Source organism: Cucurbita pepo, chromosome LG19 (genome assembly GCF_002806865.2).
Source record: "Cucurbita pepo subsp. pepo cultivar mu-cu-16 chromosome LG19, ASM280686v2, whole genome shotgun sequence".
Taxonomy (NCBI): Eukaryota; Viridiplantae; Streptophyta; class Magnoliopsida; order Cucurbitales; family Cucurbitaceae; genus Cucurbita; species Cucurbita pepo.
Window position 1 is genome coordinate 3,740,168 of NC_036656.1, and position 15,968 is coordinate 3,756,135.

The 15,968-nt window shown below is 39.5% G+C and overlaps 1 protein-coding gene and 2 long non-coding RNA genes across 4 annotated transcripts; 2 read left to right on the forward strand and 1 right to left on the reverse strand.

Moving 5' to 3' along the window:
• Nucleotides 1-983: 983 nt before the first annotated feature.
• LOC111782232 (phenylalanine ammonia-lyase-like) lies at nt 984-15,061 on the reverse strand. 2 transcript variants are annotated; one of them, XM_023663067.1, is made up of 2 exons: nt 12,615-15,057; nt 984-1,453 (listed from the first exon to the last, which is right to left on the reverse strand). In XM_023663067.1, exons 1-2 carry the CDS (start codon nt 14,416-14,418, stop codon nt 1,107-1,109), a joined length of 2,151 nt encoding a protein of 716 aa, XP_023518835.1. In that variant the 5' UTR covers nt 14,419-15,057; the 3' UTR covers nt 984-1,106. The 2 variants fall into 2 exon arrangements, with proteins under 2 accessions (XP_023518835.1, XP_023518834.1); XM_023663066.1 differs by lacking the exon at nt 984-1,453 and adding an exon at nt 11,134-11,478 and having other exon boundaries at nt 12,606-15,061.
• On the forward strand, nt 4,340-6,060 carry LOC111782235. The gene is made up of 3 exons (XR_002813074.1): nt 4,340-4,425; nt 4,502-4,984; nt 5,061-6,060. It is a non-coding gene; the product is annotated as an uncharacterized LOC111782235 (long non-coding RNA).
• Nucleotides 8,793-15,695, forward strand: LOC111782236. Its single transcript, XR_002813075.1, has 2 exons — nt 8,793-9,014; nt 15,136-15,695. It is a non-coding gene; the product is annotated as an uncharacterized LOC111782236 (long non-coding RNA).
• The last annotated feature ends 273 nt before the right edge of the window (nt 15,696-15,968 follow it).

Sequence of the window (15,968 nt, forward strand, 5' to 3'; positions counted from 1 at the left end):
GGAGAAGTGATGTCTGGCAACCCAGTCACCATCTTCTTTGAAGACGTCTTTAATCCTTTAAAGTGTAGATAATCATACCTAAAATGCCAAAGTCAGTTGGTATCTTCTTTCTTCACCATCAAACTTCTGGCAACGATATTTAACGTCAACGGATATAGACGGTTGGTGGTCATCTTCATCTTAGCAATCGATCCTCTTTTGGAGTCATAAATCTCAATTTTGTTATTTTGGAATGTGATCACATACCCCTTTTCTTGTAACTGACCGATACTAAGTAAGTTTGCCTTCAAATGAGGAAGGTAGAATACATTAGAAATTGACTCTACAAAGCCATTTCTAGTCTTGATATCTACGGTTCCTTTCCCCATCACTTGGATAGTTGAATTCTTGCCAAGACAAACAGTAGTATGAAAATTTTCATCCAGAGTTGAGAAGAATTCCTTACAACCTGTCATATGGTTGCTGCATCCAGAGTCTACGACACATACACCTTGATATGCAACTTTCATAGCATGGAATGACATTAACAATGTTTCTTCTTCTCTTTTCTCCACAAAATTTGATTGATCTCTTTTCTCCTTGATCTTCAACTTTCATAGAATGTGGCAGCCATGGAGACTGCCCCTGTGTTGTCAACGCCCGCAAGAGTGGTGGAGAAGAAGATGAGTAGGAGATTCAAAAGACATTGAAAATAAGGGATCGGTGTTGCTAAACTGAAAGGACTCTGATACCATGAGAATGTTTATTAAATTAAAGATATTTAGTACTAAATTCTAGTATACCATACATATCATATTTGAAATTTTGTTATACGCAAATATCTAGATATTTGCCTTTATGTCTTTCCATTCATTACTCTTTTCATATCTTTTTAATTTATTTTATTATAAATAAGATAACTTTTACACCACAAGGCGGTGTATTATGCAAACCATCTCACTTTTTTCATGAAAAAACTTTTTAAAAATAGTAACCGAACATGGAAGAATTTATCAAAGAATTTTATTCCTTTGTTCTTTTTGGCAAAAGGAAATATGACAGGAGGGAGAAAAAAAAATAGTAAAGTACAAATTCATCCTATAAATATCTTCATCAACGTTGAATCCTTAGCAGATGGGAATTGGAGCACCGTTCCACTCTTTCAAGCACTCTAAGATAGAGTCGATCATCTTCCCTTCACACAGAGCTGTGAACACCTTCTCGCACTCTTCTCCTGGAGATATCACTTTTTCTCCTGTAAGAAGATTCGTTCCCAATTCTTCTCTCACAAACCTATACAATGGATAAGATCTGCAGTCCTTTATCTGATTCTCAATTTTAGAATTTCCACTCTCGTACCACAACCTTGCATTTTCAACTTCTTTTGGTAACACTGCCTTTAGTTCCTCCTCGAAAGCACCAATCTTTTGGAAGATTGAAGTGTCTGCATCCTTTTCACAATCACCATTGCCAAGTGCGTGCTCAACTAGGACTTGCCTCAACTTTTGGCTCAATGGGTAAGTGGCACTGCATGGATCATCGATATAAGCGAAGGTGTGCTCTCTGTCCACAACTTTTAGAAGATCTTTCTCACAAAACCTTGATGGGTGAAGTGCTCCATTAGAGGATGTTGTCAACACTTTCTTGGCTGTTTGGCTAACACAGTTTTTTACAGTGTTCTTCAAGTTTTCTTCCAAATGCCTCAAGTCGATTGCTTGGCAGAGGGCAACCAAAAAGGTTGATGACATGAGTTTTAAAATATCAAGGGCTTCGGCTGTTTTCCTTGAAGAGATTAAACCAAGAGAGTTAACATCTTGGTTGTGTTGCTCAGCACTCTGGACGTGACTTGTCACTGGATTTGCAAGATATTGAAGCTCAGAGCAATAGGAAGCCATCGCAATCTCAGCACCTTTAAATCCATAATCTAAACTTGGGTTTCTGCTTGCAGAGAGGTTTGAAGGTAATCCATTGTTGTAAAAATCATTGACAAGCTCTGAAAATTGAGCAAACATGAGCTTTCCAATTGAAGCAACGGCCAAACGAGTGTTGTCCATTGAGACTCCAATGGGGGTTCCTTGGAAGTTGCCTCCATGGATTGCCTTGTTCCTTGAAACATCTATCAAAGGGTTGTCGTTGACTGAATTAATCTCTCGCTCGATAGACTTTGTTGAGAATCGAATGACTTCAATCAATGGACCAAGCCATTGAGGAGAAGTTCTAAGAGCATAACGATCTTGCTTTGGCTTTTGAAGAGGATCGGTTTCATGCAATTTCTTTGCAGCTTTCATGTAAGAGCTTCCATCCAAGATGTGTTCCATAATTGCAGCAGCCTCGATCTGACCAGGATGATGCTTCAATTTGTGAGTCAAATGATCGGTGAATTCAGGCTTTCCTTGCATTACTTCAGCAAAAATGGCTGACAAAATCTCAGACAAAACAGCCAAGATATTGGCCTCAAACAGAACAATCGATGCCAATCCAGAACCAACNGGCAGCCACTTGGGAAATGGTGAGAGTTTCACCACCGAGCTTGACAAGGGGCCTCCGGTACTCCTCCACCATGCGCTTGACCTCATCGAGATGGCTTCCCTTGAGAGCGTCGGCAGCCACACCCCAGTTAAGTGGATCGTTGCGGCTAATGCAGAAGGTCTCCACGGAACCATTTTGGGGGGCAAGTTGTTGGAAGGGAGCGGGGGCCATTTGTATAGGAAAATGAAAGATGAAGAGTAGAGAGTGTTAGAGAGGAAGTAAGAATGTGAGTTGGGTTTTGATTTGAATTGATTTCTGAGTTGTGGAGAATGATGGGGGAAAATGGTTATATAGAGAAAGCTTTGTGCAACAACCTCGCAATGGGGGCTGCGTTAGGTAAAGGTCAGAAAGAGCTCCGAAGGTTGGTGGAAAGCGTAGATGGTTGAAAATGGTTGACATAAGAAATGTAGGGAAAATTTGAATGGTCAAAGTTTGTAGGCCTTGGTGCTTGTGTTTGGTTGTTGTGTATGGATTTCTTGACTCTTACTCATTATTAATTCATTTTGCTATGCATAATAGTTTCTTCCCCTTCTTTCTTTTTTTAAATTATTATTATTATTATTATTATTTTGTATCTTCATGGTCAAATGTATGGCTAAAGTCTAAGTATTTCATTTTTTTAAATATTGAACTATTCTGACATGGAGATTAAATTATCATAGTAATTAATGTCTTGTTTGAAAGTTATAGTGAAATTCATATGAGAGTGCGAGGCAACGCAACTAAAATGCTCGTTCTCCTTGTTTTGAGCAGCTTATGCACGCTCTCGTCTTGACTGTTCGATCTAGGTCTCATTTTAAATGATTAAAGTGTCTTAGACATATATAAAAATACTTAGCAAGTAGCTTGCTCGTAGTTTCTTAGCTCACTCTGGAGTCTTATCTCATTGATTTGTTCATTCATTCGATGTCACATTTATATTTAGAAGATCATTCCTAAGTTATAGATTTTACTCAGCTTTTCCCTATGTTTACTTAGTTCACCTAAGCTCAATGTAAGGTCATGTTGTGTAACTCATAAATTCTCTTTTTTTTTCTTCCATTATGGGTTGACAGTTCTCTTAACTCATTCTTGGAGTTTTTAAGATATCTTGTTTAGTCATTCTACTAGTCCCTCTAATTGTCATCAACCTATATAATACAGACACTCAAGGCACAACTTTATAATAGGTTCCAACCTATAATTCTCATTATACCGTTAAGGACACTATTCTTAAATTCTCTAGGTTTAGTTGAATCCCCAAATAGGCCCCCTATAGTGTAAACATCTTAAGGAGGGAGCGACCCTCAATCTAGCCAATGTTCATCTACCTATGTTGTCCCTTACTCTCATTCATAACAAATCACGATTAGGGAGTGGTTGGGGACCTCCTAACCATACCCACACCATACTCATAAAGTTCTCATAATATTCCTACATTATAGGGCTCAAGCCTAGTTCTATCAACTCAAAAAGTACTATTACAAATCCCAGTTGATGGAGACAAGTTAAATAATAAGAAATTAACTGGTCTAATAGTCTGCACATAGTACAATTCAATCATAACCAGTTCTAAAATGTTATGCGGGCTATCAATCATTGAGTTGAGTATACAATTCGAGGTTGAAATGAACCTCTTTCAACCCCTAATTCGTCCCCTTATAATAATACAATAATAATATAATAATAATATGCATAAACATATCAAAAGAGACATAATATAACAATCATGGATATCTTGTAATGCCGGAAAAAAATAATAAAAATAAATCGGCCCAAGCCCATGGAGGAGCAAATGTGTCATTTTGCCCTCTACCTATTATAGGGGTCCAAGTGGAACCCTAATAGAGGCAAAAAAAAAAAAAAAAAAAAAGGGAAGACTAGGAGAGGGTTTGGGAGGATCGAGGAGCCGCAGCAAAGACTTCGTCCAGAGTCGAGGTGAGTCTTGAATGTTTTCCAGATCCAAGACTAACCTTTACGAATCGGGACCTAATGTTTGAATACATTCATCTAGGGAAGCTGACTTCGTGAAGAAACTTTGCAGAAATCTGGGAATCGTCTGAGAACAGTAGGCGAACTTCTATGGCTCAAATCTCATTCTATGTTGAGACTAAAATCACTAGCCCTCAACACGATCTAGAACTTTATCGAAGGAACCATATCGATCCGAGCTCCGGGTCAAAAGATATGAAAATCGAAAAACGGTAGATTGGAAAAGAGCTACGGATTGCCGGAGAGAAAAGAGGCGCCAAGCGGCGGAGCGCGGTCGGCAGATGGTGACACGTGTTGAGCGTCGGCTGGAGCGAAGCAGCTCCAGCGGAACGATGATGCGGGTCACCCATAGAAACCAAGCTGAACCGCAGCGAACCGGACCGCTGGACAAACCGACCCGACCCGCGACTGCGTGAAGCGGTCCGCGCGTGGCCATCGAGCGTGCAGCCTGCATTTGGCGTCCTTTCCCGCGCGTGGCTAGCACGTGGTCGGCGTGTGAGGGCGTGTGAGAGGCTCGTTTTTTGTCTGTTTATCTTCTGTTTGTCCCGATTCCTATTTTAATAATATTTTTGTGTGAATAGGGACCTAATTGAGGATAATCAGTGTTTTTGGACACCCTACGAGCGTAGAGACGCTAGCGAAAGGATTCGCGTCAACCAAGTAAGTCACCACCCAATATTTAGGAAGAAATACTTGTAGGATTCGCTTGGATTACATGCATGCTAGTATATTTGCCTTAGATTAGCTTTCCATGAATGAGATTAGGCAAGTCGATTGTTACGGGCGTATTGGGAGAATTACCTGGGTGTTGCTTGTATGTTTAAGCTTCCGCTATACAGATGCACATGCTTAATTCATGTTGAATAGGTGAACTTCGCGTTTCGGACACTTGAGGGATGACATCACCCCGTTGAGTGCAATCTCTGCTTTCCGAGTTCCTGATGGAGGCCATCGCCCCATTGAGTTTGCATGTCTAATTTGCATGAATCATGTGTAATGATGTTAGATGGTGGTTACATGCACACTGTTATTTTTTACATTTGCCTTGATTAGCTCTCCATGAATGAGACTAAGTAGATCGATTGTTATGAGCTTTTTTGATAACTCTCTAAAAGTAGAGTCATATCAAGTCTTTTTGTAGTTAATACTACACTCTTATTCACCATTTTCTCATTTATTACCCCATTTATTCTACTTAGTGAGCATGAAATCGTTTATTGCGGTCCTACATGAAAAAAAAAAATGATTTGGCATAAATCGATCTTAATTGTACATTTAATTGAGTTATGTGGTAAAATTTCAAACATCTATGCTGAACCATGAGAGAGTAGCAAATTTGGAAACAAATGGGGGATGACATAGAAATTCTCCACATCATCAGCCGTCCAAGTGGGTCATTGACTACCCAATGAGGAACATCCTATGTGGACAACTTATTCCTTTTCAGCCCTAAAGAAGAACTCATGCTCAATAGAGAAGGAAAAAGAAGACCAAGAGGAGGGTGACACACTTTGGGAGAAAAAAAAAAAAAACAGATTAGACAGCAGTGCCTCTGCTGTTGTGAACTGCTGTGAAACCAAAGAAGAAGAAAAACCCTAATCCAGTAGCTGTTGACAGCAGAAGGAAGAGAAGACAAAAAAGGATAGATTAGGACAATGAGGTAGACGTGAGAGCTCAAGGGAAGGGAACTTCCATGGAAGAACGACAACAAAACTGGATAACTCTCTATTTCCTTACTCTCCTTTCTTATTCTATCAATTTTATATGATTAAGATGTGGGTTCCTCTATTTAATTCAGTTTGTATGGAGAGTTAAAACTTTATAGGGGAGGCGAGAGAGTTTTATATAGTTTAAGTATGTTGACGGTATGATTTTAGTTTATTAAAGAGTTGTTGTTAATGATTTACATGTGTGTTTAATTAGCTACTTTACATACATAATTGTTCTCTTATAGGGAGAAGAGAGGGAGCAATGAAATCCTCTTTAATACTCTAGTTTCATAGCAAGGAGACTTGAAGGGTAATAGAAGAGTTACGAATAATTCTTCTCCTAGAGCCTTGTTAATAGAAATTAACGATTATAGAAATAATCACCATTCATGACCCTCGGAAGTGGGCTTGGGAATCTATTAAAAGAACTAAAATCTACCACAAAACTCAACAACTTATCTATTTAATCTCTCTTAGCCGAACCTTCCTCATTATAGTTGATTTTTTTATCATTTTCTGTTTTTCGACAGTAGTGACACTTTATTTTAGTTTTGTTTAAGTAGTTGAAATCACCAACACCCATGTGAATGTTACCCAAAAACTCACTTAATTTTCAGCGATAAAATTAACAAAAAATAAAGGTTCATTGTGGAATCGATAATTTACTTATTACGTGCTACTTCTGATAGTGTATACTTGCACTTATTCTTGTGAATTTTACATCATTTTATTATATACATCCACAAGCGATCAGTATTGGGTGAATTATCTAGGTGTTACTTGTATGACTTAAGCTTCCACTATACGTATGCATATATTTAATTCATGTCAAAATTGTGAACTCTGCGTTCTGGGCACCCGAGGGATGACGTCACCCCCTGAGCGTGGACTCCGCATTCGGGGTGCTTGACGGAGGCCATCGTCTCATGACGCATGCGTGTCTAGTTTGCATGAGTTATGTATGATGATGTTAGTCGACGTTTGCATGCACACTCTATTATTTTCCATGACCCATTACTATGATAAGCTTAGGGATTTGTAGTTAGGAGCGACAAGTCACTCAGTCTAAGTACAACCTCCCTAGAAACCTAACATATTACCTCAACGAAGAAGTACCTTGAGTGTTTTTAGACCGCTAATTGTCTGAACGGCCTCTATAGCTTCGTGGGGGAAACTACAGGTTCCTGACCAGTTCTTACTGCTTCTAGTCGTTTCGCATGGGAAATGTGCCCCCACGTCGTACAGCCCGTTAGCTGCACGGGAATGGGTTGGATTGCATCCCCCCTCCCCCCAGGGGACTGTCATGGGCTTAGGAGGTACTCAGCACACCCATAGGCTAGATACCATGTAGTCTCAGATACCCATGCAGAGGTAGCGCCTCATAGAGAGATGCCGGTCATTTCAGATTAGCATAAGGAACCCTTAGGTATGAAATGAAAGGATGGAGAACCAGTGAAACTCCAAGGAGCAAGCTCCAAAGAGCAAGACCCAAGGGGCTAGGACTATAACCAGACGTTCTAGAGCAATTAGAAGATTGTGAGAATTCTGTTAAGTTTAAGATGCGACAAGAGCTTACAAGTAGGTGGTTTAATGAGTATAATTTTTATACTCATCCCATTCTCCTTTCTTTTTCTCAGAGGTTCGCAGGCTGCCGGTCGAGGTAGAGGAGCGTTCGAGAGCTGTGTGATCACAGAGGGGGTCATTATAGAGCGTAAGTCCCTTTTCGATCTTTTAGAATATTTTATAAACTTCCCTAATACCTTTAAATTTGAATCCTCTTTTTAAACATTTGAAAATTACACTTCTCCTCCTATTTTGATTTTATTGGATTTTCGTTTTTTTTTTTTATCTTTTACTCTTCTTTCCTCTTTCTTTTTGTTTGTTTTCGATTTCGTCTTTTGGGTCACGGTCCGAATTTCGAAGCTTCAAAAATCGGGTTGTGACATATCTAATCCTGCTTTCAATTTTGAGTTCGTTTCATTATTTTCATACATCATGTTTACTCATTTTAGTTCTAAGCTTTCACGTTATACTTCTTATAACATGCTCCAATGCATACTACACATTTTAATTTAAATTTCTAATGTAGCTTTCTAATGTGCTACATGCTTGGTTCGGTGGAAACTTTAATAATGGTTTCGAGTACTTAAAAGAGCTCTAAAATCCTTCAAGCTCCTTAAATAGGTGGAAATATGAGTATCATTGAAATCAGGTTGAAAATCAAACTTCAAACACCTAAACTACATAAAAATAGGGTAACTGTATTGACGGTGTCGATCCAACCGTAGACAGGTCCTCCATAATCTCTTACAGACACTCCTGTCCACAGATGCTAAATTTCTTTTATCGTGTTCTTTGATAGGCTTTGCTTCTTTCATCAAACTTAAATTTTTTCGCCCACAATCTAATGGTTTAAGAATCATGAAGTTTCATTAAAATCGAAGAAGTTACGGATGATCCGAAGCCACACCAAAATTCATGAACCGTACCTTTGGATTTTCAACTCAATCGCTTCAAAGCGTTCGACTCAAGAGGTTCAAAGCCACACCAAAGCCCATGAACCACTATAGTATATAGTACGAGCTATATGATTTTATTTCAAGAATTTTGAAATTTAACCACTCCCCACTTATCCTCTTCCCAAAAGTTACTCCCTAACAAACTTCCCTTTCTCTCATTCTCTTAGTTTAGGTCAGTCCCCGTAAATAGATTCATCAAATTCCCTCTCAGACAGAAACGCCATTCGACCATCTGCAACTCTTTCAATCTATTTGCCTCATCTCAATACTGTGAAGGAGGAATCGTCGTTTTGGAGAGAACAACTTGGTAAGTCCTATCCTTACAGTTTTCTTTTTCTCATTTTGTCAGAACTCATCAATTTTCGTTTCGTTTGATTTGATTTGGGTTGCTGAAAAATAAATACCAAAATCATGTGTTGTTCTAGAAAAAGTTGGTACAAACTCGTTAAAAGGGACAAGAATCGATTGAAGTTGGACAAAAGCTGGCTGGAAATAAGGCCAGAAGGAAGAGAGATTGAGGAAAAGAAGAACCTAGATACAAATTAGGCTTTGATCCAAGGCTCAGGTTCGAAAATCGAAGCTGGTTTTTGAACCTCAACCTTGGTAGATTGCAAACCCAAACTAGTAGATTAGAAACCCTAAACCTCAGCCTTCATAGATTACAGACCCAAACTGGCACTCAAAGCAGGTTCGAAGGAACCTGCAACAACCGCGTAGCCCAGTCCAACATCCAAGTCTTCGCCCTAGTTCGCGATAGTATGTAAAGAAAGGGCTTTTTGATTGTGACATCCCACATCGGTTGGAGAGGGGAACTAAACATTCTTTATAAGGGTGGGAAAACCTCTCCCTAACAGACTCGTTTTAAAAACCTTGAGGGGAAGCTTGAAAGGGAAAGCCCAAAGAGGACAATATCTGCTAACAGTGGGCTTGGGCCATTACAAATGGTATAAGAGCCAGACACCAGACGAGGTGCCAACAAGGACGTTGAGCCCTAAAGGGGCTTGGATTGTGAGATACAACATCGATTGGAGAGGGGAACGAGTGGTAACAAAGACACTGGGGCCCGAAGGGGGTGGATTGTGAGATCTCACATCAGTTGGAGAGGGGAACGATGCATTCTTTATAAGGTTGTGAAAACCTCTCCCTAGCAGACACATTTGACACTAGTATGACCACTGTCTGGTCAATAAAGTGATTTTTAGCCAAAAGTAGGTTTTCCTTTATTATGCCTTAACTCGATATCGTGGGCACACAAAGGTTGAATTGGTTTACAAAGGATAGATCTAGACTAGCACAAGAATAGATTAGTGACTTCAGCTTAGACACACTAAGTAAGTGGTTTTATTATTGGCTTGGTGGATGACTTGATTGTTGTATGAACGATGTGTGCCCTATTACCCTTGCACTTGTCGTGATTTTATGATTGTTTGACGTATGCAATGTTATGTTTATGCTATGATGTCAGATATGATGTGATACAATTATGCTATGCTATAAAATACGTCATGTAAGGGTCATGTAAAGATCATGTTATGTTATCGATACTGAATGATGTATGAACCTCCATATGTCATGTCATATAAGATATGTACTGCATTTGCTCATTGTCTATGAGACATTAGAAAGCCACATATGTTAATTACGGAAGACACGAGATAAGTGTATACTTCACGGATGTAAAGTACCAATAAGATATAATCTTCATTTAGCTTATAATAACCTTAATCCAACCCATGAGAGATCAAAACCAGGTACTAAATTCATTGCACAAACACAGTGCACATAAAACAACTGAATCGTACTTTAAAAAAAAAAACTCAAATGAACTTTAAACTAAACCAAAAAAAAAAGAAAAAGAATCGAACGTGAACCAGAGAAAAACAAACATGTATTAAAGAAACTGGCTAAACCAAATTGAAATAAGACCAGACTGAACCAAATAAAATCGAACTGTGCTAAGCCAAACCATAACGAACCAAACTGAATCGAACTAGACGGAATCAACATGAACCATACCAGACTAAACTGATAACCCATGGTCATTTTTCTTCTAGTGTGCAATAATTTCAGCGGCGTCCGACCAGTCCTGACAGTGGAGATAGAAAAAAGAGTCCACTATAAAACTCATCTGAACAGCTATTCCTTAGAGAAAACTTAAAGAAGGGTCAATTAGAACGATAACTTGTTTGCTGACCTTTGATTAATTAAATTGAATTTCCTAGGATAAATATGTGGTAGAAAAAACAAAAGAATAATAATAACAAAATACAACGTTTCTCATACGGATGTCAACAATTTTTGGACTAGGAAAGAACAATTTTATTCCTTTTCATTCATTTGGGTAATAGGAAAGAGGATACAATAATCTAGAAAAAATAGTATAAAAATTAATCTTTTAAATATCATTGATTGACTTCCATGTGCAGCAAAGGATTAGCAGATTGGAATTGGAGCACCATTCCACTCTTTCAAGCACTCTAAGATAGAGTCGATCATCTTCCCTTCACACAGAGCTGTGAATACCTTCTCGCACTCTTCTCCTGGAGATATCACTTTTTCTCCTGTCACCAGATTTGTTCCTAATTCTTCCCTCACAAACCTATACAATGGATAAGATCTGCAGTCCTTGATCTGATTTTCAATTTTAGAATTTCCACTTCCGTACGACAACCTTGCATTTTCGACTTCTTTTGGTAACACTGCCTTTAGTTCCTCCTCAAATGCACCAATCTTTTGGAAGATTGAAGTGTCTGCATCCTTTTCACAATCACCATTGCCAAGTGCGTGCTCAACAAGGACTTGCCTCAACTTTTGACTCAATGGGTAAGTGGCACTGCATGGATCATCGATATAAGCAAAGGTGTACTCTCTGTCCACAACTTTTAGAAGATCTTTCTCACAAAATCTTGATGGGTGAAGTGCTCCATTAGAGGATGTGATCAACACTTTCTTGGCTGTTTGGCTAACACAGTTTTTTACCGTGTTCTTCAAGTTTTCTTCCAAATGCCTCAAGTCGATTGCTTGGCAGAGGGCAACCAAAAAGGTTGAAGACATGAGTTTTAAAATATCAAGGGCTTCAGCTGTTTTTCTTGAAGAGATTAAACCCAGCGAGTTAACATCTTGGTTGTGTTGCTCAGCACTCTGGACGTGACTTGTCACTGGATTTGCAAGATATTGAAGCTCAGAGCAATAAGAAGCCATGGCAATCTCAGCACCTTTAAATCCATAATCTAAACTTGGGTTTCTGCTTGCAGAGAGATTTGAAGGCAATCCATTGTTGTAGAAATCATTGACAAGCTCTGAGAATTGGGCAAACATGAGCTTTCCAATTGAAGCAACGGCCAAACGAGTGTTGTCCATGGAGACACCAATTGGAGTTCCTTGGAAGTTGCCTCCATGGATCGCCTTGTTCCTTGAAACATCAATCAAAGGGTTGTCGTTGACTGAGTTAATCTCTCTTTCGATAGATTTTGTTGAGAATCGAATAACTTCGATCAATGGACCAAGCCATTGAGGAGAAGTTCTAAGAGCATAACGATCTTGCTTTGGCTTCTGGAGAGGATCGGTTTCATGCAATTTCTTTGCAGTTTTCATGTAAGAACTTCCATCCAAGATGTGTTCCATAATTGCAGCAGCCTCGATCTGACCAGGATGATGCTTCAACTTGTGAGTCAAATGATCGGTGAATTCAGGCTTTCCTTGCATAACCTCTGCAAAAATTGCCGACAAAATCTCTGATAAAACAGCCAAAATATTGGCCTCAAACAGAACAATCGAAGCTAGACCCGAGCCAACAGCAGTTCCATTGACAAGAGCAAGACCTTCTTTAGGCTGCAACTCAAAGAACCCCGAAGGAATGCCAGCTTGTTGAAAGGCCTCCANTCCTTTTCACAATCACCATTGCCAAGTGCGTGCTCAACAAGGACTTGCCTCAACTTTTGACTCAATGGGTAAGTGGCACTGCATGGATCATCGATATAAGCAAAGGTGTACTCTCTGTCCACAACTTTTAGAAGATCTTTCTCACAAAATCTTGATGGGTGAAGTGCTCCATTAGAGGATGTGATCAACACTTTCTTGGCTGTTTGGCTAACACAGTTTTTTACCGTGTTCTTCAAGTTTTCTTCCAAATGCCTCAAGTCGATTGCTTGGCAGAGGGCAACCAAAAAGGTGGAAGACATGAGTTTTAAAATATCAAGGGCTTCAGCTGTTTTTCTTGAAGAGATTAAACCCAGCGAGTTAACATCTTGGTTGTGTTGCTCAGCACTCTGGACGTGACTTGTCACTGGATTTGCAAGATATTGAAGCTCAGAGCAATAAGAAGCCATGGCAATCTCAGCACCTTTAAATCCATAATCTAAACTTGGGTTTCTGCTTGCAGAGAGATTTGAAGGCAATCCATTGTTGTAGAAATCATTGACAAGCTCTGAGAATTGGGCAAACATGAGCTTTCCAATTGAAGCAACGGCCAAACGAGTGTTGTCCATGGAGACACCAATTGGAGTTCCTTGGAAGTTGCCTCCATGGATCGCCTTGTTCCTTGAAACATCAATCAAAGGGTTGTCGTTGACTGAGTTAATCTCTCTTTCGATAGATTTTGTTGAGAATCGAATAACTTCGATCAATGGACCAAGCCATTGAGGAGAAGTTCTAAGAGCATAACGATCTTGCTTTGGCTTCTGGAGAGGATCGGTTTCATGCAATTTCTTTGCAGTTTTCATGTAAGAACTTCCATCCAAGATGTGTTCCATAATTGCAGCAGCCTCGATCTGACCAGGATGATGCTTCAACTTGTGAGTCAAATGATCGGTGAATTCAGGCTTTCCTTGCATAACCTCTGCAAAAATTGCCGACAAAATCTCTGATAAAACAGCCAAAATATTGGCCTCAAACAGAACAATCGAAGCTAGACCCGAGCCAACAGCAGTTCCATTGACAAGAGCAAGACCTTCTTTAGGCTGCAACTCAAAGAACCCCGAAGGAATGCCAGCTTGTTGAAAGGCCTCCATTGCATCAAGGCTTTCTCCATTTGGTCCAACAGCCTTAGAGTTTGGTCGACCAGTGAGCAATCCAGCAATATAAGAAAGTGGAACAAGATCTCCAGAAGCAGTAATGGTTCCACGAAGAGGCAAGCAGGGAGTGATGTTATGGTTCAAGAGTTTGGTTATGGCTTCCAAAATCTCAAATCTAATACCCGAATAGCCTTGAAGAAGAGTGTTGATTCTCACCAACATAGCCGCCCTGGTAGCAGAGTGGGGCAGAGTATGGGTGGACTCAGCTCCACTTCCAAAGATCCCAGCATTCAAGAATCGAATCAGCTCCTTCTGAAGAGCTCCACCTTGATTGGTCCTTCTATGAGAGGTAGCTCCAAAGCCAGTAGTAACACCATAACTATCAGTGCCTTTGTTCATGCTCTCCATAACCCAATCACTGCTAGCTTTAACGCCAGCTCTAGCAGACTCAGCCAACTCGACTATCACATCATTATCACGAGTGGCAATGGCAGCCACTTGGGAAATGGTGAGAGTTTCACCACCAAGCTTGACAAGGGGCCTCCGGTACTCCTCCACCATGCGCTTTACCTCGTCGAGATGGCTTCCCTTGAGAGCGTCGGCAGCCACACCCCAGTTAAGTGGATCGTTGTGGCTAATGCAGAAGGTCTCCACCGAACCATTCTGGGCGGCAAGTTGTTGGAAGGGAGCGGGGGCCATTTGTATAGGAAAATGAAAGATGAAGAGTAGAGAGTGTTAGAGTGGAAGTAAGAATGTGAGTTGGGTTTAGAATTAGAATTGATATCTGAGCTGTGGAGAATGATGGAAAAAAGTGGTTATATAGAGAAAGCTTTGTGTAACGACCGCGCAATGGGTGCTGTGGTAGGTAAAGGCAAGAAGGAGGCGAACGAGGAAGGAAGAAAGAGGTCCGAAGGTTGGTGGAAATGGTTGACATAAGAAATGTAGTGAAAATTTGAATGGTCAAAGTTTGTGGGGGTTGGTGGTTATGTATGGATTTCTTGACTCCCCACTTTTACCAAATAAAAAGGCAATATCTGTGGAGGTGAAGAATGATTGGAAGCGCCAGGTTTGAACACACAATAAGCTTAATAAATCCATCCCATAAAATATTATAAATTTGAAGCAAAGTAGATGGCGGCTTTAAAGAATAAATTTCACGTGAGAAGGGGTTGATCAACTTAAGTCAATGCTGACCAATATTATATGAATCATTACCTTTCTCATTTACTAATTCATTATTTCATTTTTTGATATAATTTAATCTCCCACTACTCACTCATTTTGCTAATGCTTTCCGCCTGTCTTTTTTTATCATTACTAATTCTTCTTATTTTCATGGTCAAATGTATGGCTAATGTCTAACGTTTTTCTTTCTTTTTTTTTTTTTATTAAATGTTCAACTATTCTGACATGGAGATGGATTATGGACTTACAAGATGGTAATCAATGTCTTGTTTTGAAAGTTATACTCGAAATAGAGGTGACAGTGCTAAGCAAGCAACTAAGATGCTAGTTCTCCTTGTTTGAAAGCTCATGCACGCTCTTGCCTCGATTACTCGATCTAGGTCTCATCTTAAGTGATGAAAGTGCCATGGACAGGTATAAAAATACTGAGCAAGTAGTTTGCTTGTAGTTTCTTAGTTCACTCTTAAGTCTTATCTCATTGATTTGTTCATTCGTTTGATGTCTCATTTATACTCAGAAGCTCAATCCTAAGTTATTGACTTTACTTGACTTTTCCTTAGGTTTACTTAGTTCACCTAAACTCAATTTAAGGTCATGTTGCGAAACTCATTAAATTCTCTTTTTCTTAGCCCTATATGGGTCGACAGTTCTCTTAGTTCATTCTTGGAGTTCTAAAATATCTTGTTTAGTCATTCTACTAGTCCTTGTAATCATGATCATGAACCTATATAGCACAAGCACTCAACATGCAACCCTATAATAGGCTTCAACTTAGCCTATAGTTTTCATTATACTGTTATGAACACTGTTTTTAGATTTCATTATACTGTTATGGACACTGTTTTTAGATTTTTTAGTTGAGTTAAGTTGAAATCTCCCAAATAGGCTCCTATACTGTAAATATCATTAGGAGGGAGTGACCTTCAATCTAGCCAATGTTCATCTACCTATATCCCTTCCTCTCATCTGAAACAAACCACAATTAAGAAGTGGTTGGGGACCTCCTAACCATACCCACAAGGTACTCATAAAGTTTTCATAAGATTCATGTATTACTAGGCTCA